The sequence below is a fragment of the Diabrotica undecimpunctata genome, chromosome 8 (assembly GCF_040954645.1).
Source record: "Diabrotica undecimpunctata isolate CICGRU chromosome 8, icDiaUnde3, whole genome shotgun sequence".
NCBI classification, from domain to species: Eukaryota; Metazoa; Arthropoda; class Insecta; order Coleoptera; family Chrysomelidae; genus Diabrotica; species Diabrotica undecimpunctata.
The window spans coordinates 81,416,351-81,440,932 of record NC_092810.1 but is presented as its reverse complement, the minus strand read 5'-3'; the positions used below and the strand labels follow the sequence as shown (position 1 = coordinate 81,440,932).

At 34.7% G+C, this 24,582-nt stretch overlaps 1 protein-coding gene across 5 annotated transcripts in view; it reads left to right on the top strand.

The window, feature by feature from the left end:
* The window catches only part of LOC140447715 (uncharacterized), a 597,936-nt gene that overhangs the window by 208,249 nt on the left and 365,105 nt on the right, over nt 1-24,582 (top strand). For all 5 annotated transcript variants that reach the window (XM_072540522.1, XM_072540524.1, XM_072540523.1 and 2 more), the window contains 2 exons: nt 12,100-12,307; nt 12,903-13,186. In XM_072540522.1, the coding sequence (XP_072396623.1) occupies nt 12,100-12,307; nt 12,903-13,186 (492 nt within the window). The remainder of the gene's footprint in view (nt 1-12,099; nt 12,308-12,902; nt 13,187-24,582) is intronic.

Genomic DNA, 24,582 nt, shown 5'->3' with positions numbered 1-24,582 from the left:
CATACAATTGTTGTTTTACCATTGATGTTTCAAATGGTAAATTTTTTTTCTGTCAACCAAGATATCATGTTTTTTTTTAGAATTACTGGTGGGTGTTTTATTAATTTGTTCATTGTGGCATGACGCATTATCAGTAACAACAACAGATCGTCATCATCATAAGAAGCTCGACAATCCGTTGTGGATATTAGCCTGCTCACAAAGAAGCCGCCACTCCTGTCGATTCCTGGCAACTTCCCTCCATCTTCTGACCCTTAGAATCTGCAGGTCTTCTTCCAATTATCAATCCATCTCCTTCGTGGTCGTCCTCTACTTCTCGTGCCCTCTGGTTTTGAAACTGTTAATCTCTTCGTTTACTCGTGATCTGACATCCTAGCAATGTGTTCAGCCCATCTATATCTCTGCACTTTAACGAATTTCACTATATCTGAATCGTTGTATAACTGATATAGTTCAAAGTTGCATCTTCGACGCAATAGCCCATTTTCGTTTACGGCCCCAAAAAATATTTCTAAGAATTTTTCTCTCAAAAATACCAATAAGACTTTCATCATTTTGAGATAAGGTCCACGTTTCAGCCCCATATATCAAAACCGGTTTTATTAAGGTCTTGTATATACTGAGCTTTACTGTACGTTTTATATTTTTATTTTTTAAATGTTTCTGGAGACCATGAAACGTTCTGTTTGCTATTGCTAAGTGTCTTTTTATTTCGTCGCTTGTCGTGTTTATTGCGTTTACTAGCGATCCAAGATATGTGAATTCTTTCACTTGCTCAAAGGTATGGTTGCTAATTTGAATTCTCTGTTGGATATTTTGGGGGTTTTTAGAAACCAACATATATTTGGTTTTTTCCTCGTTTATCACAAGTCCTAATTCACTTGCACTCAAAACACTGCACCATGTCTCTCATACTTCTGCCCACTATAAATATATCGTCAGCGAATGTGAGAATTTGCGTCAATCTATTAAAAATAGTTACATTCATTCTAATATTTAATTGTCTGATTACCTTTTCCAAGGCAATATTAAAGAGGAGACACGCCAGCGCGTCCCCCTCTCTTAGACTATTATTAATGTCAAAGAACGTTGAGTTTTTTTTCTTCAATTCTAACGCATGAGCTTACGTTTTGCATTGTTAGTTGGGCCAACTTAACTAACTTTGTTGACTTTCCAGCAGTAAATCTGCATTGATATTGACCAACAATATCCTTTGTAAAATGTTTAAGTCTTGCTTCGACAATACATTGTCGAAGATTTTATAAGCAGTTGCTCATCAGAGTAATGCCTCTATAGTTGTTATACTCCAGTTGATCACCCTTTTTATGCAACGGACATATTATTCCTATTAGCCACTCTTCTAGTACTAATTTATTCTGCCATATAAGTACTATTAGTTTATGGATTGCTGCAAAAAGTTGATCACCACCTTTTCATACATTTTCGAACAGATTTCATCGATTCATGGGGCTTTATTGTCTTTGAGTTTTAGGATGGCATTTGACACTACACAACAACTACATTAATTTCTGTTTGTTGTTTTTTGCATCCATTCATGACCAGCCATTCGCTTGATGTTATCAGTCCATCTGAGGTCTGCCTTTACTTCTCTTGTTTGCTCTTACCAACGGTTGTCTTCCATTCTTCCTAGTTGTCCTGCCCAGTTCCATTTTAACATGGCAATCTTTTGGATTACATCTGTAATTTTTGTTCGTCTTCTTATTTCTTCATTCGACTTGCAATCGCTGAGCTTAATGTTGATTGTCCGTTCCATAGCTCTCTGAGTGACTTGGATGGAGTTTGTAGACTATGTTGTTGTTAAAAGCCCATGTTTCAGTTCTATATGTCAGTACCAGCAGCACATACTGATTTAAAGTGTTTGCCTTTAAAGTATTTGGTAAGTTTGATTTAAATACTGTTTGTAATCTTCCGAATGCTGCCCATGCTAAGCAACATCTTTATTTAAGTCAGCCTTTAAGTTAAGCTTTGTTAATTCGATTTTTTGTCCTAAGTACATTTATGACTCAATCTTTTCTATATTTTTATTGTCCTAAGTTATATGCTCAGTTATATCTAGAGATTCGTTTGTTAGATATTTAGTTTTTGCTAGATTTATTTTCAGCTATAAACTAACATCTATAACAACAGATTATTGTTTCTGGTGTGGAATAGGAAAAATCAAGCAGTTTCCTCAACAAACACCTCCGATAAGAGACAACTTTGTACACTGGCCTACAAATAAAAGAATATCCACTTGTGCAATATTTAAAAAATGTTTTTAAACTTAAGTAATTTAAGTACTTACATTTTTTGTGATACATGGTATACAGCCAGCTACAGGAACTTAGTTTCCTTGTGGGTTTTTAAACCCTACCATTACATACATCAGATGGATCTGGCCATTCGAAAATTTACTTGTAAAGAAATCTCTCAGATGATAATGAACAAAATTAATCCTAGAAAGGCCCCTGGATACGACGCAATAACCGCAAAAATATTACAGAAATTTCATAAAAGACAACACAGGTATTAACACAAATATTTAATGCAATTTTATGACTTTTCTAACCAATGGAAAGTTGCGGATAATAAATTCTCACGATACTAAAATCTGGAAAATGTCCGATTGATTTGAAATGACCGTATTTGAAAAACTTTTCATAAAACGGTTGGAGCCGATCCTGTTAAAGTGAAACATAATCTCATAACATTAATGTGTTTTAGCAGACATGAAACCTAGAATAAGTTCATCGCTTGATAAAACAGATAAATAATTACCAAGCAGCCTTTTTGTATATCTATCAAGCTTTTGACAATGTGCAACAACGGCGCAACGGACATATGTATGAGCTCATAAAAAATCATCCCCATCTTTATTATTTAATCTTGAAAACTTATATATCGACCGTTATTTTTTAGTTAAACAAACATAACATCAATGTGCTTTCCACAGCTGACATGAAACCTAGAACAAGTTCATCGCTTGATAAAACAGATAAATAATGACCTGGAAAACAATAGGCACGATCGATCCAGCGTTTTTACCTTATTTAGGCTGTCGCCTCATCAAGGAAGGGCTACTCATTTTTTTTGCGGAGTAGGAGGGGTGTGGTAAACGTGATGACGAATGCTTGTGGAGATGTAGGTGGATTGCTAAAAAGCTGTGGTTCAGAAGGTGGCGTGTGCGAATTGTTGGTGAATAAGGCCAAACAAGTCGAAGCAGGTACTTCAGGGTTTACCAACCATACTAGGAAAGGCTCTTAATCAGCGTTTTTGGCATGCAGTTGTTAGCTGCGATATTTGATGGGGAATGATTCTAGAATATCAAAATACTCATCAGGAAGTTCGTGTCCAGTGTTGTGTAGAAGTTTAGCTGGAGGGAATGGAACTTTTCTTTTAGGAACCCTGGTGAGTATTTGTCCTCGGCGATTTCATGGCGTCTTTAATGTTTGTTTGGCTCGGTTGTTCGAGCCTGTAATGGTTCTAAGTACATACCTCCTGCTGAGGGATAGAATTATGTCCTTAATCGGTGTTAGATTAGCTACCTGATATATGTGTGCTGATGGATAGTGACTGCACTTCCTCATGCAGAATCTAAGTTTTTTCCTTTCGGTGGTCATAATGGTGTTAATTTGGCGGCTGTTAAGTAATGCGTAGACGCATGCCCTGTATTCGATTAGCGGTCTTATAAAGGTATTGTAGGTGTGCAATAATGTTTTAGATAGCGTTGTGCCCATTTTACTGGCTAGCGCTGTCAGGAGTTTAAACCTCTTTCTCACTCTATCTAGGGTATCTTGAATGTCGGTTTTTCAGTTGAGAGTCCTGCTAAAATGAACTCGCAAATAGGAAACAGAGTTTCTGAGAATAAGGTCCTCTCCTAACAGAGTTATCCGGCCATGAATATCGCAACTATAGGTTGTGTTTTGGAGGCGTTTATGCTCACTCTCCATTTATTGCACCACCTAATAACTCGATCTAAGTAGTTTTGTGCTCTTTTGAATACAGACAGTTGTCCACGCTCTCTGTGTGGCCCTGACGTGAGGAGTGCAGTGTCATCCGCATACAGAAGAAGGATTTTCGATCTATGCTGTGGGCGGGGGATGTCACTATTATAGACTGTGTATAATATTGGAGCAAGAATTGAGGCCTGGGGTACTCCAGCTTGTGGAGTAAAGGGTGTGAGCAATCCAGCAAGGTGGAGTTTTTCGATCAGGCCTTTCTGCAAGACCTGATCGAACGCCTTCTAGACGTCTAGGAATATTCCTATGACGTGTTTCCTTTCGTTAATAATAGGTACTGTAGTGCAGCCTTTTTGTATATTAGTCAAGTTTTTGACAATGTGCAACAGCATCACAACGGACATCTGTATAAGCTCAAAAAACATCACCCCCACCTTGGGTGCAGCACGAAGCCCACCCCGAGCTATTGGATATAAACATATCATGTGCCTTGCGTCACATATAAACCTGCAAAAAGCATCACAAAACTTACAAATTAATCTGAGCAAAATTCAAAAATCACTTACATCAAAGGTGGCCAACCAGCGGGCCGCATGCAGCCCGCTGGGTGTCTATTTGTGGCTCGCGGAGCATATGGACACATTTTTTTTCTTTTAATGTACAGAAACCACCAAAAGAACATTCCGATGTGCGTAGTTGGTAGTGCATTGTAAAATGGATCATGTCATGAAGGTGGTAATCAAAACAGTGAACTGTATTAAGTCGAAAGGATTCAATCACCGGTGTTTGATTTGAAGGAATAAGTGCAATCATTGTTTGCAAGTAAGCCAAAAACTATTCCAGAATTTGAAGACAAGGAGTGACTTAGCAACTTTAGATCTCTGGCCGGTATAGTTAAACATCTAGATGTGTTTAATAATTCCCTAGAAGGTATAACATGTATGATCTTATTTCCGCATCCCAAATGAAACTTGGACTTTGAGAACAACAGTTAAGGAAAAATATTCTAACAAAACACTGAAAACTTTTGTTTTCAATACTTCCACAAAATTGATTTTAAATTATTATCACTACAGCTATTTCGGCCAGAGTGCCTTTCTCACTTGAGAAAGTGTGAACAGCTGTAGTGATAATAATTTAAAATAAATGTTGTGGAAGTGTTGAAAACAAAAGTTTTCAGTGTTTTATTGTTAGATAAAATGAATTTTCATCAAGTAACGGTCGAATCCATCACTTATACAAACATATTCACTCAATTTCCTACATTGTTGTTGTAGCCAGACGTAACACAAATGGAGACAGATAAATGCGCTACGTTAATATTCGACTTGAACTTTATACGATTAGAAAACCGTTTTCAAAATTTAAAAAAACGGAAATTTTAAAAATACAACATTGTGAAATGCAGTTACACCGAAATTTAATTAGGTTGAATTGGAAGAGTTTTAAAAACATATTAAGATAAGAAGAAATTATATCCTGTATTTAATAAACATAGTTTGTCGATATATCGCTATTTAGAAACACCTACAGGTGTGAACAGCTGTTTAGTCGAATGAAGAATATTAAATCTCGAAGGAAAACACGATTCACTGATGAGCATTTCGAAAACTATTTGCGGCTAGCAACAACATCAATCGATATCAAAATTGATGCACTTAGTTCTGAGAAATAAATTCAGACGATTCACTAAGATTTATGATATTTTGTTTATTTTTATTATCATTATTTTTTATATGTAACTCTAATCTAATAAATATGTGTGAGTCTCATTCTTCGTTAAAACAGTTATTTATTCTTTGCTTTCAATAATAAAAAATTGCGGCTCGCTAGCAAATCTCATCTCTAAAATTTGGACCGCCCTGCTGAAAATGTTGACCAACCATGACTTAAATCATGGAAAGTCGAAGCAAATCCTGAGACGACTTTATACGTGAAAGTCACCTGGAGATACAGCCAACAATATCATTAGATAGACTTTATTCTCATTAACAAAAGATTCAAGAACAGCTTGACTTCGACGAAGATCTTCCCAGGAGCAGACGTCTCATCAGATCACAACCCATTAGTGGACCATATATAACTCAAACTAAAGAAACTCATCAAAAGTAAACCTAAATAGAACCTGGATTATGACACTCTAAAAGACCCCGTAGTTCGTCAGAACGTAAGAGATGTAACGAGAGAAAAAACTAGAAACCGCTAAGTACGAAGAACAGAGTGTAGAACAAAAATGGAGTTATATCAAAGACTTCATGCTAAATGCGGGAAAAGAACATCTGGGAAAGAAAACAAGAGTAAAAAATAAAGAATGGATGACTGATGTTATTCTGCAGATGATGGACCAAAGATTAATGAAAAACAGGGACGCGAAGAAATACCAAGAAATCAACAAAGCAATTAATAAAGAAATACGAAGAGTCAAGGATGCGAAAAAAATGTAAACTAATCGAAGAGCTCCAAGTGAAACACGATCATATAATTATCCACCGAAAGATTCGAGAAGCCACTGGTCAATACAAGAGGAGAAACACACCTCCTTATAAACAAAGACGGGAACCTGGCGACGACAGTTAAGGAGAAGTTGGTGACCGGGAAAATTTACATCAAAGAACTTTTCTGGGACTACCCAGGTAACCTTCCAGAATTAAATTGCATGACAGGGCTGTCAATACTAGAAAGCGAGGTGAAAGTAGCTTTAAAACAGTCTAAGAATGGTAAGGCCACAGGTCTGGACGAAATACCCTTTGAACTTATTAAGGTGACGAGTGAAGTGAGCACAAAGGAGTTGTAACACTACCAAAAAAAAACGATCTGCGAAAACGTGCGAAGATTTCCGAACTATCAGCCTTATGAGTCATGCACTTAAGATTTTTCTTAAAATCATACATGCCAGAATTTACAAGAAATCCGAAGAAAATGTCGGTGAAATGCATTTTGGATTCCGCAATTCCATGGGTACACGTGAAGCACTTTTCACCTTACAAGTCCTACTTCAGAAATGCCGCGATGTCAGTTGCGATATCTATATTTTGTTCTATTGACTACGCCAAGGCATTTGACCGTTGTCAGCACCAGAAGATGTTTGCCGCCCTACAAAGAGTAGGATTGAATGAGACGGACATTCGGATCATCATGAATTTATACTGGAACCAGCGTGCTCAAGTCAAGATCGAAGACCAGCTGACCGACCAAGTAAAGATCATGCTAGGACTAAGGCAAGGCTGTGTGCTCTCGCCGACTCTTTTCAATATATACTCTGAGGAAATCATCAGAGATCAACCTAAACGATCTACAAGCCTTACTAGACCAAGTGAGAACTGTGAGCGTAACATACGGACTAGACCTTAATATGTATTAAGAAAACTAAATTCATGGTTGTCAGCCGTGCAAATTTAGATCCCGGGCACTAATGGTAGGTAGCGAAGAGATCCAGAGAGTTGAAAGATTCACTTACCTCGGAACTACCCCCAACTCACAATGGGACTACGCTCAAGAGATTAGATCCAGAATTGAAATGGCACGGTCTACAAGTATCAAGTTGAGATCCTTACTGTGCTGCAGTGATCTCAGTTTGGGAACCAGGATGCGAATAATGAGGTGCTACATTCTTCCAGTGTTACTATATGGAGTTGAAGCCTGGACACTGACGCAAGCCACAGAAAAGCGGATTGAAGCCTTCGAGATGTGGATCTACAGGAGGATACTAAAAATATCGTATGTGGACCATGTCACCAACGTTAAGGTCCTACAGCGCATGAGAAAAGAAAAAGAAGTGCTTAATTTAGTGAAACAACGTAAGCTAGAGTACCTCGGGCACGTGATGCGGAACGAAGAAAAATATCGAATTTTTCAACTCGTTATGCAGGGTAAAGTATTTGGCAGGAGAGGACCGGGATGCCGTCGTATCTCGTGGTTAAAAAACCTCCGACAATGTTTTGGGATGAACTCCGCAGAGCAGTCAATAAAACCATGATAGCCTTGATGATCGCCAACATCCGGACCGGATGGCACTGAAAAAGAAGATCTAAACAAATCTTATAGTTGAAACGCCAAGAAAATAAAAAAAATGGAACGATCAAGAAAAAGCTTGGATTGAAGTAATCAAGTTGGAAATGCGAGAGTTAGAGACTTCGTAGAAGACTAGTGGATAGGCAGAAGAAAGTGGCGATTTGATTTGATACGAACCTCAAGGAAAATTGGGTCCATTCCATAGAAATCAAATATAGGATAGAGAAAGCAAGATCTGCATTTCAAAAAGTGGCTAAACTATTCAAATGTAATGATTTATCAATACCCATAAAACCAGGTTACTTCTTCTTCTTCTTAGAGTGCCGTCTCCCTACGGAGGTTGGCAATCATAATGGCTATTTTTATTTTTGAGCTTGCTGCTCTAAACAAATCAATCGATCTGCATTGATACCAATCACGTAGATTCTTCAACGATGAGTTCTGCTTTCGGCCAACAGATCTTCCATGAATCTTTCCCTGTATGATGAGTCTCAAAATTTCATATTTTGGTCCCCTCATCACGTGGCCTAGGTATTCCAGTTTTCTGGTTTGTATAGTGGTGATTAGTTCTGTTTCTTTACCAACCCTCTCCAGTACTTCTTTATTTGTAATTCTATCAGTCCATGATATTTTTAATACTCTGCGGTATAACCAGAGTTCGAAAGTCTAGATTCTTTTTAAATTGCATTTTTTTAATGTTTAAGTTTCAGCTCCATATAATAATATTGAAAATATATAACAGTTATGCTGAAAATATATATTTGCACGTTAGGAGTGGCTTCATTCGTATAAATGCTGATCTGAAAATCTCCATTCGCCTGTTTATTTCTGCATTATGATCATTGGTTTCATTGATCAAAGTTCTCAAGTACTGATATTTTTCTACTTGTTCTATCATGTTGCCATTGATTATCAATAGGTGATGTATATTTTGTGGTCTTTTTGTAATTAGCATGTACTTCGTTTTTTTAGCGTTTATAGTAATTCCCATCTCAGCACTATTCATACTTAAGCTTTCGATAAGATGTTGTAGATCTTCTATACTCATTATCAGGTTACTACGATGTTATATCTTTCCTATACTGCTGTTCAGAGTTAAGTTGTGGACTTTCATAGGCGCTACCTGCAAGAAAATTGAAACTTTCGAAATGTGGCTTTATCGTCATAACCTAAAGGTCGATATATTATGACCACGTTAGTAATTAGGACGCTTTAATAAGAATGTAAAAAGAAAAAGAGCTTCTAACCACATTAAAAACAGCCAAGATCGAATACCTCGGCTACATCATGAGGAACAGCTAAAGATGGATTTTTGCAACTAATTTTACAGGGGAAAGTATAGGGAATACCTGGTTTAACACAACAACCACAAATTTTTTCAGAGTGGCAGTGTGCAAAATATAGATTATCATGATGGTCGCCACTACACTACTAGGCACTACAAGAAGAAGAAGGATTTCGGAAGATATAGTAGAACGTTTTAAAACTGATATGTAGAGGAAGTTGCCTAAATCCTGTGCCCCCACAAAATTCAAAAACAAAGTGCCCCCACTTTGTTTTTGAATTTTAAAAAATTCAAATTTGAAAAAAAAAACATTTTTCAATACAATATCTTACTATGTTTTACATAGGTGTCTATTTTTTTTTTATTAAGTTTTGTTGGCGTGAAATTTTTTTTTCTTGAACATTGCATTTTTGTGTGTTTGAGAAATGTTTGCTAATGTGGGCCCCTAAAAAAATATTAGAGAAAATTTTAAGAAAAACTTAAAAATACAACACTAATAATTTAAATAAACAAAATTGTAATTTTACATTGAAAATATAATAATTGACAGTCAAGTACGACAATAATCGCATATATAGTTGTCTTCTGCGCCGGCACACTCAACGTGAGCCCAGAGGGAACACATACGACATTTAACCCAACGCTCTCCTTTACAGTCATCTGAAAATTTAACAAAACAAAACAAGCACTCCGGGCCTCTTCAGCTGTGACGGAAGATACCTGGTGGAATTTTTAACTCAGAAGAACCTAAGGGCATGGTGTCGTCCGAGTCTTCTCCGGAGCTAGATTCTCCCTTGAACTTAAGACTTTTCTTAGCTTTCTTTTTTCTTTGCAACGGGAGAGATTTTGAACCACGACCTTTACCATGTGTCGGTTGTTTACTGGCTTACTTACTGGTTTACTCCTCTCTAATTGTTGCAGCCTCTTCTAATTGCGATTTGTAAGGAGAAGAAGTTATAAGTGCTGAACTGGTTGCTTTACGTCCTCTAGTAGAAGCTCTTTTCTTAATTCTCGGTATAGGGTTGATACGAAGTGGGCTTGTATGGAAAGAATTTTGCTGTGTTGAATTTTTTATGCAAGCTGTTGATTCTTACGTGCCTCCACAATGTATTCAGATTCTATGAATATGTTTCGGTAATAGGAAAAATTTCAGTACCTCTGAAGCCATTGATAGATATCTCAGCCTTCTGACATTTAATGCAGGCTCTCCCAAAAAGATCCATTACATCATAATTTCTGCGCTGTACATGGCTTTTAGAGGTCCCATGAATGTCCTGTCAAGTGGTTGTATTTTCTGTGATGAATGGGGTGGGGGTGATACAATTGAAACATAGTTTTGTCCCAAATTGATTAAGTCAATATTTTGGGTGTGACTGAAATGTCCGTCTAAGATTAAAGGGGAACGAATATTCCAGTTCCATTCATACAGGCAACGATTGTAATGAGATCCACGCTCAGCAGATGTCAGTGCAGCAACTTGCCTTTTTCCACGCAATTACTTTAGCCACTTTGTACAATAGATATACCACTCTCATCTACATTGAAAATTCTATCAGGGGTAAATTTTTCTTTTGTCATAAACCTCTTCTAGAAGATCAAAAAATCTATCGGTATTTTCTTTACTGAATCCTAAAGCTCTTGCAAAGGACGTGCCAGTTGGTTTTCGTTCTGATAATTTTTTTTGGCGTTTTAAAAAAATACTTGCCCATTTTTGCCCAACCATTTCATGTTTGAAAGGGTGCTGAACGTGATTTCTTTCAGCTAATTGTACAGCCATTCTTCGTAAATCTGTTCGTGTAAGGCCAAAGCATGATGCTTCCATGGCTAAACAATAATTAACTAGTTCTTAATATAATATTAAATTCAGGCAACACAAACTAAAAGCGCACCAAAACTTTTGAAACCAAGATTTAGCTTCATTCACTGACTACACCTCAGACGAGTTACGACAGCGACTGAACTGAAATGGTCGGCAGTGCTTTGGTCTCAGACTCTCAGAAGGAACTTCACGTTTAACAGTGTTGCCGCTTTGCAAATGTACCGTGCATATATATCAACCTAGGGGCCCACTTTAGGAATAGGGCCTAGGTTTGGGCAAGTTCCTCTATATAAGATGAATATTATGATTTTCCCCTTGCCACAAAATATTATCCCTACCCTTACTCTATTTACTTTCCCGTTCTCTTAAGATTATTATTTTATAAAATTTATAAAAAAGATACTTTCGAAGCTTAATAATTTACATTTTATTTTAGATTTCTCCTAGCTCATCAATAATTTATGGAAAATTATGAATACCTAGCTAATAAATAGAGTCAATAAAAGTATTTCAATTTGGTTTGCATATTTATGGTAATTTAAATAATATTATATAATACTTAATTTGCATAAATAATACTATATTGAGCTACTAAATAATATAAATCACTACTGAATAACAGAAAATTTAGTATATTCTAATAATATCGGTTTATAAATATTGAATTTGATCAAATATCTCGTAAGAACTACGCAACAATTGTATAAAAAAAATATTTTGTTTGATGTTTCAGCCTAGACATACATTGGAAATAATTTAAAAATAATTTTAAAAGTTATATATTAATAATAATCTGGAGGTCAAATAAAGAATATGTTGATATTTGCAATATATTTCTAAAATCATAATCTATAAAATTATGTTCTAGAAAGAAAAAATCACGAAATGGTCCAAATTCTCTCAAAGTTTCTAGAACTAAAATATTAAGTAACAAATTTTTTACCATAAAAAATTATGAGTCAACGAAAGTTGTGAAATTAATTGCATAAAAAATTTCTCATAATTGATTCATTCTCTCTCTTTAGGGATGAGCAAAATATACAACTGCCAGTTTTCGGCCAGTACGCAACTGGCATCTTTTTTTTGGATAAACTGCATCACCAGGAATCCGAACAGAAATTTGCAGAGTTGGCAGAGGAACTGGATGTGTCCGTGCTGGCTTGGCGTACCGTACCAACCAACAATTCCTCCATAGGTGCGGTTGCGAAAAATTCTGAACCGTTTATGAGACAGGTGGGTAAAATAATAAAAATAAAAGAAATAAACAAAATCGATAAAAATCAATATTGGTAAAATATTTCGATATTAATATATCTGATCAAATCTAGAGGTGTGGGTTTCCACATTTTCTTGTCACTTATTGTGCGTTTGTGTGGATGGTACATAACTTTTATTCCACATTTTCTTTAATATTCTTCTGTAATTGTCTGCTGTTAATCAAAGTAGATTTTAACTCTGATAAAAAATAGGCCAATTATACTAATCACTAGTTGCATACTCTAATTGGGATTATCACTTTATAACTCATACTACAGTTAATCTTCATGAATACAATTCATACCGGTCTTTACGAAACCGATAATGAAATATTTTTTTAGTTTTTTTACATTGTTTTTATATATTTTTTACATTTTTTTTATATATTTTTTCGTTTTTTCTATTTTAATCTATGAAGAAAGACGATTTTTGTAATATATTTTTTCAGTTGTCCTGTAATAAGGTCTCTTTAAATTCAGATGATATTTTTAGGTGTAAAATAATGATTTAATAATAAACTAAAATAGTTTCTTAGCAGTTTCTTCACTGTGTTCTTTGGTTCATTTTTCAGGTGTTTATAACCCTGAAGAATTCAGTAGATGAGTCTGAACAAGATAGGACTTATTTCATACTGCGCAAGCGCGCCAGTCACCAAATTCCAGCTCCAGGAAAACGTTTCTACATTTGTTCTTTGAGCCGAAGAACTGTGGTTTATAAAGGGCAGTTGACGTCCGACCAGTTATGGACCTATTTCCCTGATTTGGTAGATCCCATGTATGATACTTACTTGGCCCTTGTGCATACTAGATTTTCCACCAATACTTTCCCCAGTTGGGAAAGAGCGCATCCCCTGAGGTAAGAAATTATGGTTTTTTAAATAATGTTTAACCGGCGATACTTTTTCTGTTCTAATAAAATAAATACATTTTACGTTTATTGAAGTGGATGTATATTTTAAGAATCATTCTTTATCATTGAGTTTTTCGTAGAGTATCCTCAAAATTTAATTTTCAGTCCAGTACTTTTTTTGTTGTAGCGATAAGCAAAAAGAAGGTTTTATTTTAATATTTGTCTCTGAAACTCTTTGTCACCGAAGTACAAATTTTATTCAGTTTTAACAACCGATTTTACGTATTAATATGACCTTATCTAGTGTTTCGTGCTTTCCTATGAAGGATTTCTACCAAAAACTTGGCCGAACTTTTTACAACAGGGTAATTGCACTCAACAAGAAGTGGCCCATATATTCAACGTTTCTCAGAATGTGATGACGAAGCTGGCGGGGAATGAGCTACGTCCAGAAGACTGGACTAATTTATTGTTCTGACAGCGAGAAATCTTCCTGGTACATATGGGCATTCAAGGTCGTCATACATATCAACACTGAAAACGATGACGTAACTCTAATTGGATGATTCTAAATTTGAGAGAACTTGAAGAGTAATAAATACCTCGAACAAAATAGTGTCACAATTGAAGAAGGATCTCTTACTGTCTGAGGTAGAATTTGATCCAAATTTTCTTGCGTATGATAACTTTCGATCCACGTCATTGACCAGCAATTGAGAATTAAGCTTTAGAATTGTTAACATAATAGCCAACCCGTTCGGAGACATTTATTTGTGTAACGACCAAAGAAAGGTTTGAGGTCCCACGAGTAGGAGCCACTTACTTGTGTAACATAATAAACGCCACTCAATTGCGTATCGTATAACAAAACAGCTACCACGGCTGTGGAGGAGTGTGCCTAATGGAAGATGGTAACTCTGATCATTAGCAAAACGGTTACACAAATAATAATGATACTAAGATCCGAAATTCAGTCTGGTAAAGATGTCTTGGTCGAGGTTCGACAGAGCTAGACTACAAGTGGTTCAGGAGTGAGATAAACAAGGAAACCTAATAAATAGGAGAACGGAAAGGAAGTAAGACAAGAACGATAATGGGAATGATACAAGATGATTACTACACAGGAACAAAAGAGTAGGGGGGGGGTAATTATATCCTGCGGTAAACATGAATAATGCGACACATATACACTGTAGATATAAAGATAAAGTCAAATAAAAATAATAAGTTGTACCTGAAAGCGATATTTAATATGGTTAAATTAATAAACACTTTGAAATAAAAGAAATAAACGTTTGATTTACAATTAATGTATTTGATAACTTCAAATCAATTAGGCACTGTGAAAAATTCGATATATGCTAACAAAAAATTATTTTAATCAACAAAGTTAGGAAAGTTATTATTAAAAAAAAACAACTATTAGTATCTGACTATTAGTATTTAATAATAAAATTTTACGATGTTTATGCGACAAGTAATTGTAAAGTTAGTATTCTTAAAGGCGGCTACAGACACAACTGCAAGCTTGTCTCAAGCATGCTTGTTCAATCTTTTTGTACAAGTATGCACAATTTGCCTTTGGCACCACACGTACAAGCATGCTTGATAAAAATAGAGGTAGTTTAATAAAATATGTCCAGCGCGGACGACGATATGCTCGCTTTGGCCGCTTTTGTTCTTGTGAAAAAAAGAAAATCCCGAATAAAAAAGCCTGCGGTGTGGTTTAAACACTGATTGATGAAAAGGAAAACCTATTCTCACATTAGCCTACTTAAGTGAGCTGAAAATATATCCGAGGGACTGGCATAATTATCTTAGAATGGATGAACAGACGTATTTAAACCTTTTGTCTCTTGTCTCTTGTGAAACAAGTGGTAGTACCAAAGTGTGGGCTCATAACGTTCATCTACACCCATTCCAGAGTGATCCGCATCTTCAAGTTTTTTCTTTTCTCTTCTATAATTTGTCCGGAAGAATTTTCTTAATAATATTTTGTACGCTGCATCCCTCTTTGCTTTCTTATGATAATCTTTGGATTTAACGTGCCAAAGACATGGCTGATTTTTAACTTTTATCCTTTTTGAGATCACTAGTCATAACGAAAATTACTCAAATGCTACCTCAACCACAAAGCAACACAACTGACTCAACTTGTTCAAGCTTGAAAATCTTGGGTACACACGTACTGTTTTGCTTGCGCAAGCGCGCTTAATTCAAGCATGCATAATTAAGATCCTTTCAATCCTCAAGCCGCTTGTATAATCTCAAAGCTTGTACCACATTTCCCTACAGATACTCAAAAGCATCGTTGTACAAAAAGATTGAACAAGCATTTTGGGCATATATAGATAGATGTGAACTAGTGAGTGAACTAGAAGTGACTAGTGAGTGTAGTAGTGTCTGGGGTCTCTGAAAACTGAGACCTCGTGTAACAAAAATGTGCTAAGGAGTCTGGGTGACTCTATCCAGTGTAGCAAAAGGGTGAACTCTAAAATGTACCTTGATACACCAACGAACTAATATGTGGAATAACGGAAGATGGAAGGGATTAGATAGAAATAAATTATGTAAAAGAAATAAATAAAGGGTAAATATGAATTTTAAAATATAGCAGAATTAAGTGTTGGCTAGCGACTATGCAGGAGAATGACCACTTGACACTCAAAGAAGGATTCGGCCAATTTGCATGCCCTACAGAGACTGTAAAATATAAGAACTAATGACAAGAAAACCACCAAGAAATAAACAGATGAAAGATAATAGTTGCTCTAATGAATGCTTGGGCGCCAGGAAGTTAAATGTTTTCTTCCGAGATATCTTGTATTGCTGAAATATGAAAGATAGGTACTAATTGAAATATTAAATTTTAACCACAACTTTAATAATTACCAAACTTAGGTACAGACTATTTTAAATGCTTATATACTAAACCACCACCTCTTATGTACAATTAACTTAACTATATTTACAGTAAAATCCCTGAATATAATTATAAAACAATTTGCCCCTGATATACCCCTTAATTTCAAATCGTGACAAAAGTCATACCCAATAATAATGTATAAATAATAAATATAATTATATACTACTCACTAATAGTTTAGTTTTCGTTCAAGAATTGTTTAGGTGTTTAAGTGAAAACTCTCTGGATATGTGTGCACACGATAACCTAACAAAGAGAAATTCAAGGGAGAATTATAACCTCATCCCTTGGTAGACAATAAATAATTAAATTAAGTTACAGTAATTAATGTTTTAAGAAAATTGAAGGTATTTATTATTAAGAATATATATATTTAAATTAAAAGTGGAACCAAAAGTTAAAACCTTGAAGAGGATGTAGCAAAAGTTATTTAAAATAATTGAGTGAGAACCAAAAATAAAAGTAAGTTCTTCCTGCCGGTTTCCGTAGGTTTCCCTTGAAGATGATCCGGTGGAGAACTAGACTCAGGTGGTAAAAGGTACACCAAACCTGGATTCCCTGTATCAGGTACTCTTAGACAAATAAGTCAACTTAAAATTCTTCTTAAATTTCCCATAAATGAACTTGGAACTTCTTCCCCTTGTCCTTATTAAGTACAACCCAAAAACTAAAAAAGATTTCTTCCCCTGACTTGCAACTGGATTCTGGGAGTAGGCTAAAAGGAACAATCGTGTTACTTCATGTTCTTTGTACATACAAAAGGTAAGGAAAAACACAAGGGTTATCAACCTTGAAAGGCGATACAAGAAATGTCAACAAGTGACCTTAAGTTGAAATAAAAACCTTAATGGTTTTCGGTAAATAGTGACCTTCGAATGGTGTGACAATGTTTTTATAATGTATGGATATATTAAATAGATAATTTTAACGGAAAGCATGATCTTTATATATTATAGAATAGGAAAAAAAAAGAAATATTAACCGGTTTAAACGGTATGAAATTGAAATAAATAATTGTTTCTTTCACTCTTGAAAGGAAATAAAAATTTGAGATATTGAATCTAATACTTATAATTTATTTAGGTATAAAACATTTTCTTTAATGAAATAAGGTGAAATATGACATGTATAAAATATATGAAATACCTATCAAAGAAGAAATTAAAAATAGATCTGAATTTTACTAACAATGGCGGAGGATATGAAGGATTTTTCCTTATAATTTATTTGTAATTTTATCTTACCGGCTAGGGTGACCCAACTGAAAATATCCTCGTACAAACAACAAAATAACTCAACTGATTTCTTCTAAAACAAACAGCTCTTGACAATAAAATAAACTTAAACTCAATTCGGGAAAAAAAATGGCACTTCCCAGCCGCAATTACTCTGATCGAAACGATCCTTCTTCGATCACATCCAGTTGACAAGTGCCCTGTGAAGGTTCTACACGTCGTCGAGTGGATGTACTTTCAGAATCTTACCACTGGTGGCGCGGTTTAATGCCAACCTTAGAAAATAAGATTTACTGGGAGTTATTTAAATATTTAGTTTAAGAATATTTCAATATGAATTTAATTTAGAATTAAATTAAAAGATTCCAGTCACAACAAAAAGGTAAAAGATTATTTAAGTAACGGACTCGTTACACTCGGAAGCCATCGAAGACCGGTGAGTTTAATATTAATTTTGATAATAGTATTAATCTTAGCTCTAAGTTTAATTGTACTAACCGCGGAAATCTTTCCGAACATATATATATATATATATATATATATATATATATATATATATATATATATATATATATATATATATATATATATATATCGATCGAGAAAAGGAGTACGACCGTCAATCCAATATAAATTAAGGAACACTCGAAGAGTGGTGGGTTTTTCGCTCAAAGTGGAGAAATAAAAGACAAAGAAGGTGGCTACTTCATCTATTTATTAAAGACGTTTCGCTTCCTAATCAGAAAGCATCTTCAGTTCATCTAAAAAGAACAATATGAAAAACCAAAGATCCATTGAAAAGTTAATATAAGTGTGGTACCTTAAACAGATATGTAGCAGTCAAAGATATTAAATGTGTAAAGAAGCTTATGATAATGGACATTATAATATTATGTTGTATAGACAATTAATTGGAACTGAATACAGTTTACAAATTAACTCAACTTAGCACAGCAAAAGCACATGTGGTAATGGTACATGTATACAAAAAATATGTGAAAAATCATTAATTTATAGAGAACCAAAAAGATCATAAGATGCACTTCCAACAGTATAATATTAGTTAAATTTGATTTTAACTTTAGGTAACATTATTAAAATTGAATTATAGAAATATTTAATATATATATATATATATATATATATATATATATATATATATATAATATGAAAATTACTGAGTTCTCGGGAAGAACCGCGTTGAGAATTTAAAACTCGACATTTCGGCACCCATTTTGGAGCCATTATCAAGAGTGATACGGTTCGGTTCGAGTTCGGGGTCTCAATCTGCCTACTCCCCTCACTCGAGACGCGCCAGTATCGTGTTCTATATTGCAAGAACTGTCTCTCGGCACTGAGGTCTCAATCTGCCTACTCCTCAGTGTCGAGTGACAACCGGTCTTACCCTGTGTGGCTGCTTTTATACTCGCTGTATGCGCGGGAACGGTATGCGCTGACGTGGTCTGAACTGACATGGCCTGAGTGATGTGGGCGGGAGGTCGCTGAAGCAGGGGTCGCCATGTTGCCGGCAATCGTTTCGCGTCATCGCGCGTGTTCAAGCTGTTAGGCCGTTTTTCGATTTCGATAGCTTTACGAATGATTCTCGCTTTTAATGAGCGGATGGGAGCGATGGTTTTTGCTTTTTCGAAATCTATTTTGTGGCCTGTCTGAATATGATGTTGGGCTAGGGCTGAAGTGGTATCGAAATGTTTGACTGATAGAGAATGTTCGTAAATACGGTTATGGTTCGTCGGTTTGTCTGTCCTACGTATGTACGTGGGCAACTGGAACAAGGTATCTCGTAGACACCATGGTCTTCATTGGGGATATATATACAGGGTGGTCCTAAAGTAATTGTACAAACAGAAACCATAGATTCTGCACTTTAAAATAATACGATTTAAGCCAACTTGCTTTAATAAAATGTTGATATTAAGAAAGATACAGGGTGTTAAAGTGGAAATTTAAAATTCTATTTTTCGCTATAACTTTTACGTTCGTAAATATTTTTGGACAAAAATTTATAATTGGACGCTTTTAAGTAGGATAAATTATAATTTTATACATAAATTAATGTTACTGATAGATGGCGCCACATATGCCACAGGTGTGGCATAGATTTGCGCTTAACTTTTTTGCTCTTAAAGTTACCTCTATTTGTGTTAAAAAATATTAAACATACATTATTTTTACAAAGAAAAGGTATACTTGTTAGTAACCTCAAAATTTAACCGTTTTCGAGATAATCGCATTTTATAAGTCAGCTGCCTCATAATTCTTAGTTGTGATATTTGTGCGGTAAAGCACTCAATACCTGTAGATAAGCATAATTCATAGTTTATTCTTATTAAAACAACTCAAAGATGATAATGTAACATTACAAAATTTTTGTTATGGCTGCTAAATGTCTTATTGGAGAAAATATTCTTCATCTTCTTCTTTAGGTGCCGTGTCCGTATTCAGACGCTGGCCGTCATCATGTATACAATTTCCCTTTTCTATCGCTTCTTAAATTTCTATACCTACTGGCGTTGTATTACTTTTTCCCTATTGTAAAATGCTGAAAAACCAAAATATATGGTTTATGTAAGATGGTACACCACCACATTCTAGAGAGAGGGCGTTGAGAACATAGTTAAATATACCTTTTCTGAACGTTGGATTGGACGTGGCAGTCATATTCCTTGGTAATGTGGTGAGATTTTGATATAATTATTTAATTTATAAAAAAACCCAAAATAATACTTATTATTCATTACGTAAATTGTTGTTTACCCATTTTTATTATGACAAATGGAAACTAAAGCACAGGTATGAAATAACACACGTGTCTTGTTTCATAATACTTTTGCTACAAATCTTACCTTAAAGACTCAGCATTTTTACAAAAACATCATCGTTGGCCTAATAACCGATATTGTTATAAATATAGTAAACAAACAGGCAATTTAGTTCAGCATAATATTAGTTCGTTAGTTCATAATATTATCATCATTATCATAATAGTCCATTTGTTCGATATGTAATTATAGTTACTCGTAAGCTTATATGAGTGTATATAAGTAACCAATGAATGAGATACATCACAGTTTAATACATTATTTAACCTTTGCGACATAATATACTATAAGATTTGGATATAGATTCGTCCATTATACATTATAGCCACCACGTAGCCCAGAATTTAATCCGCTTGATTTTGGTGTATGGGGCGTATTAAAACAACGTGTCTATAAGAATGCCATAAACATTTGCAACCAAATATGGGAAGAAATAAATACTGCAACAGTTTCTTTAGAACCAATGATGCTATTTAATATGAGATGATTTTTATGGAATATATTGACAAATGAATTAATGAAAATGGTAGACATATCGAACACTTACTTTAACAAAAAGTTTAGTAATTTAGTTTAACTATTTCTTAATTTGGTTTGTAAACAAAATGTTTTGATTACGACTTTAATTTAACATAAAATATAAAATGTTTGATGTAAAATCCTATTATTCTGTTTTTTGTCATATCCTATTATTAATTATCCTGCTGATATATTTATTTTATTTATTATTTCGTTAACTATTAACTTTAGTTATTGGTATTTTATACCAAAATTTAGATTTATTAATGTTTTTGTCTATTTTTCCTTCGTGTCCTGGGGTAATTGCCTTAACTCAGAAATATGCAGCTGATTTGTAAAATGCGATTATCTCGAAAACTATTGAGTTTAAAAGTTATTAACAGGTATACCTTTTTTTTGTTGAAATAATGTATCTTTAATATTTTGTATCACAAATACAGTTCACTCAAAGAGCAAAAAAGTTAAGTGCAAATTTATACCACATATGTGGCATATGTGGCGCCCTCTATCCGCTAGATCAAAGTGTGCATCAAATTATAATTTCTTATATTTAAAAGTACCCAGTTGTAAATTTTTATGCATAAATGTTTACAAACATGAAAGTTATAGCCAAAAATAAAATTTTTAATTTGCACTTTAACACCCTGTATCTTTCTTAATATCAACATTTTATAAAAGCAATTTAGCTTAAATCGTAATATTTTAAAGTGTAGAATCTGCTGTTTCTTTTTGTACAATTACTTAAGGACCACCCTGTATATATATATATATATATATATATATATATATATATATATATATATATATATATATATATATATATATATATATATATATATATATATATATAATGAAGTTACCACTCTTAACACATTATGAGCGGGTCGGGTACTAGTACCCGCTTTGGCGGATTGCCACTTATAAGCGGGGCAGGTACAAATACCCGCTCCGCTCATTGCCGCTTAAAAGCGGGATAGGTATTAGTACCCGTTTAAAATCATCACTTTTAAGTGACACAAAAGTAAAAATAATGTTTTATATAATGTACGGACACAGTATATTGGTGTATTATTATTAGGAACGCGTTAGACATAACATCCGAAGTATTCATAATAAAATTTGTTTGTCTTTCAAATTTCCTTCATATTATGTTTGTGTTTCATTTCGTTTATTATAATACTTTATTACTCCTATGGCAGTACAACGTGTTCTTAGACGAGTTACAACAAATTTATTATAATGCTTTTTTGATGGAACTAATTGATGAACAATTTGGTCGTCTCTTTTTATTTACTTTTTATACACAAAGGTCATATAGTCTTCTTCTTCTTTAAGTGCCATCCTCGTTCCGAAGGTTGGCGATCATCAGGGCTATACGTATTTTAGAAACTGCTGACCGAAACAATTCGTTGTTGCTACAGCTATACCATTCCCGTAGATTGTTTATCCAGGAGTTTCGTCTTCTTCCTACGGACCTTTTTACTGCTATTTTCCCTTGCATAATTATTCGAAGCAGTTCATATCTTTCGCCTCTTGTAATGTGTCCCAAGTATTGCAGTTTTCGTTTTTTGATCGTAAATATGACTTCCTTTTCTTTATTCATTCTTCCCAAGACCTCGACATTTGTGACTCTCTCGGTCCATGATATTCTCAGGATTCTGCGATACATCCACAGTTCAAATACCTCTAATTTTTTGGTATCAATCTTTTTCAACGTCCATGATTCCATTCCGTAGAACAGCACAGAAAGTACGTACCATCTCATCAGGCTAAGTTTCATTTCAAGGCTCAAATCTCTTCCGCAGAACACTCTCTTCATTTTAGTGAATATGGATCTGGCTTTTTCTATTCTTATTTTGATTTCTGCTGAGCTATCGTTGTCTTCATTTATAAAAGTGCCCAAATATTTGTATTTGCTAACTCAATCGATAATTTCATTGTGTAAATATAAATTTTGGACATTTTGTGTTTGATTTCGATATTACCATAAATTTAGTTTTCTTTATGTTCAAAGATAGTCCACATTCTTCGCTGCAGTCTGCTATCTTATTCACCAATGTCTGTAGCTCTTCAAGTGTTCCTGCGATCAGAACGGTGTCGTCGGCAAATCTCAGATTGTTTAATCTAACACCATTTATTTTAATACCTACGGATCTCTCAGGAGTGTTCTATTCATTACGTCTTCGGAATGGAGATTAAACAGGGTTGGTGACAGTATACACCCTTGTCTCACACCTCGCTTTATTTCAATTTCTTCAGTGGTATTATTCTCTACTCTCACTACTACTTTCTGATTGTAGTACATATTTGCTATTAGTCGGATGTCTCGTTTATCTAAATTCTTTTCTGTCAGGAGTCTGATTAGGTGATCATGCCGCACTTTATCAAAGGCCTTGTTGTAATCTATGAAACACATGAATACATCTTGATTTATGTCAAGACATCTTTGAGACATAACGTTCAGTGCAAACAACGCCTCTCTTGTTCCAAGTCCATTTCGGAATCCAAACTGGGTATTATTGATGTCCATTTCCAGTTTTCTGTGTACTCTAGAGTGTATAATTTTTAGGAATATTTTCAGTACATGGCTCATCAGACTGATTGTATAGTATTGAGTTCTTCAATATAGTTTTGCCATGTCTTCAACTGTTCTTTTAGTTCTGTTATTATGTTTCCGTTGACATTATACAGGGTATTTGGCTGCTTACGTTTTTGTGTACCTGCAAGTTCTTTCACTTTTTTATGTACATTAAAAATATCATGTTTTGTCTGCAATTGCTCTATTTCTTCACATTTTCTTTTATAAAAATCTTCTTTGGCTATTCTGATTTCTATTTTGATTTCTTTCTGTACTTCCTTTCAATTTTTCATTTCATAAGTTGTTACCTAAGAGCAGATGTGAGAATCAGATTGTTTAGTCTACAATAACAGAGCCCTAGTTATTAAATTTTATTAGTCTAGATAGTCTTGGTTTCAAAGATTTATTTCTTTTACCGGAGCCAAAAAAGAGAAACCAATTCTGCTTGTTTTAGATGGACACTCCACCCATACCAAGAGCTTGGAATAAATTGATCTTGCACGAGATAATGGGGTAATTTTGTTGTGTTTTCCGCCCCATTGTTCTCACCGACTTCAACCACTAGACGTGGCATTTATGAAACCGTTAAGTAAGTACTACGAGGATGAAGTACGTAAATGGTTGAGATGTAATCCTGGAAAAGTCGTTACCTTGTTTCAGATAGCTTCGTTATTTGGGGCCGCTTTTATACAGGCTGCAGCGACGAGCACAGCTATAAATGGTTTTCGAAAAACTGGAATCTGGCCATGTGACATGAATGGTTTTAAAGATGAAGATTTCTTATCTTCTGCAACGACAAACATTGAATTTTCTCTCAATGATACAAGGGAGATGCAAGTCCAGAGTACTACAGCTTTCAAAGATTCTGCCCAGTCACCTCCAGGCCAGCAACATCTAACTTCCATCCATCTAACTTCGTCCCGACCATCCATGATTGTACAAAATATTTTCAGTCAATCGACTTCGGCACAATCTTCCATTTACTCAACTTCTCAACCAGATCTGAATTGTAGTAGTTTTAAAGGTGCTAGTCCCCAAATCATTTTGCCAATTCCCAAAGTATCACAGACAAGTAAAAGGACTACCAGAAAACGTGGAAAAACTGTGATTTTGACATCATCGCCATATAAGGACGAGTTGCGGAATGCTGAAAATCAAAGGCAAGGAAAAGCAGACCAAACCGTAAAAAGAAATCTGCTTAAAAATAAAAAAGGCACTGTTAAACCAGCCAAACAACAAAAAACATCATCTACTATTCAGAAAAAAATGCCAATTCCTACTCCTGCTTCATCTGATAGTGAAGA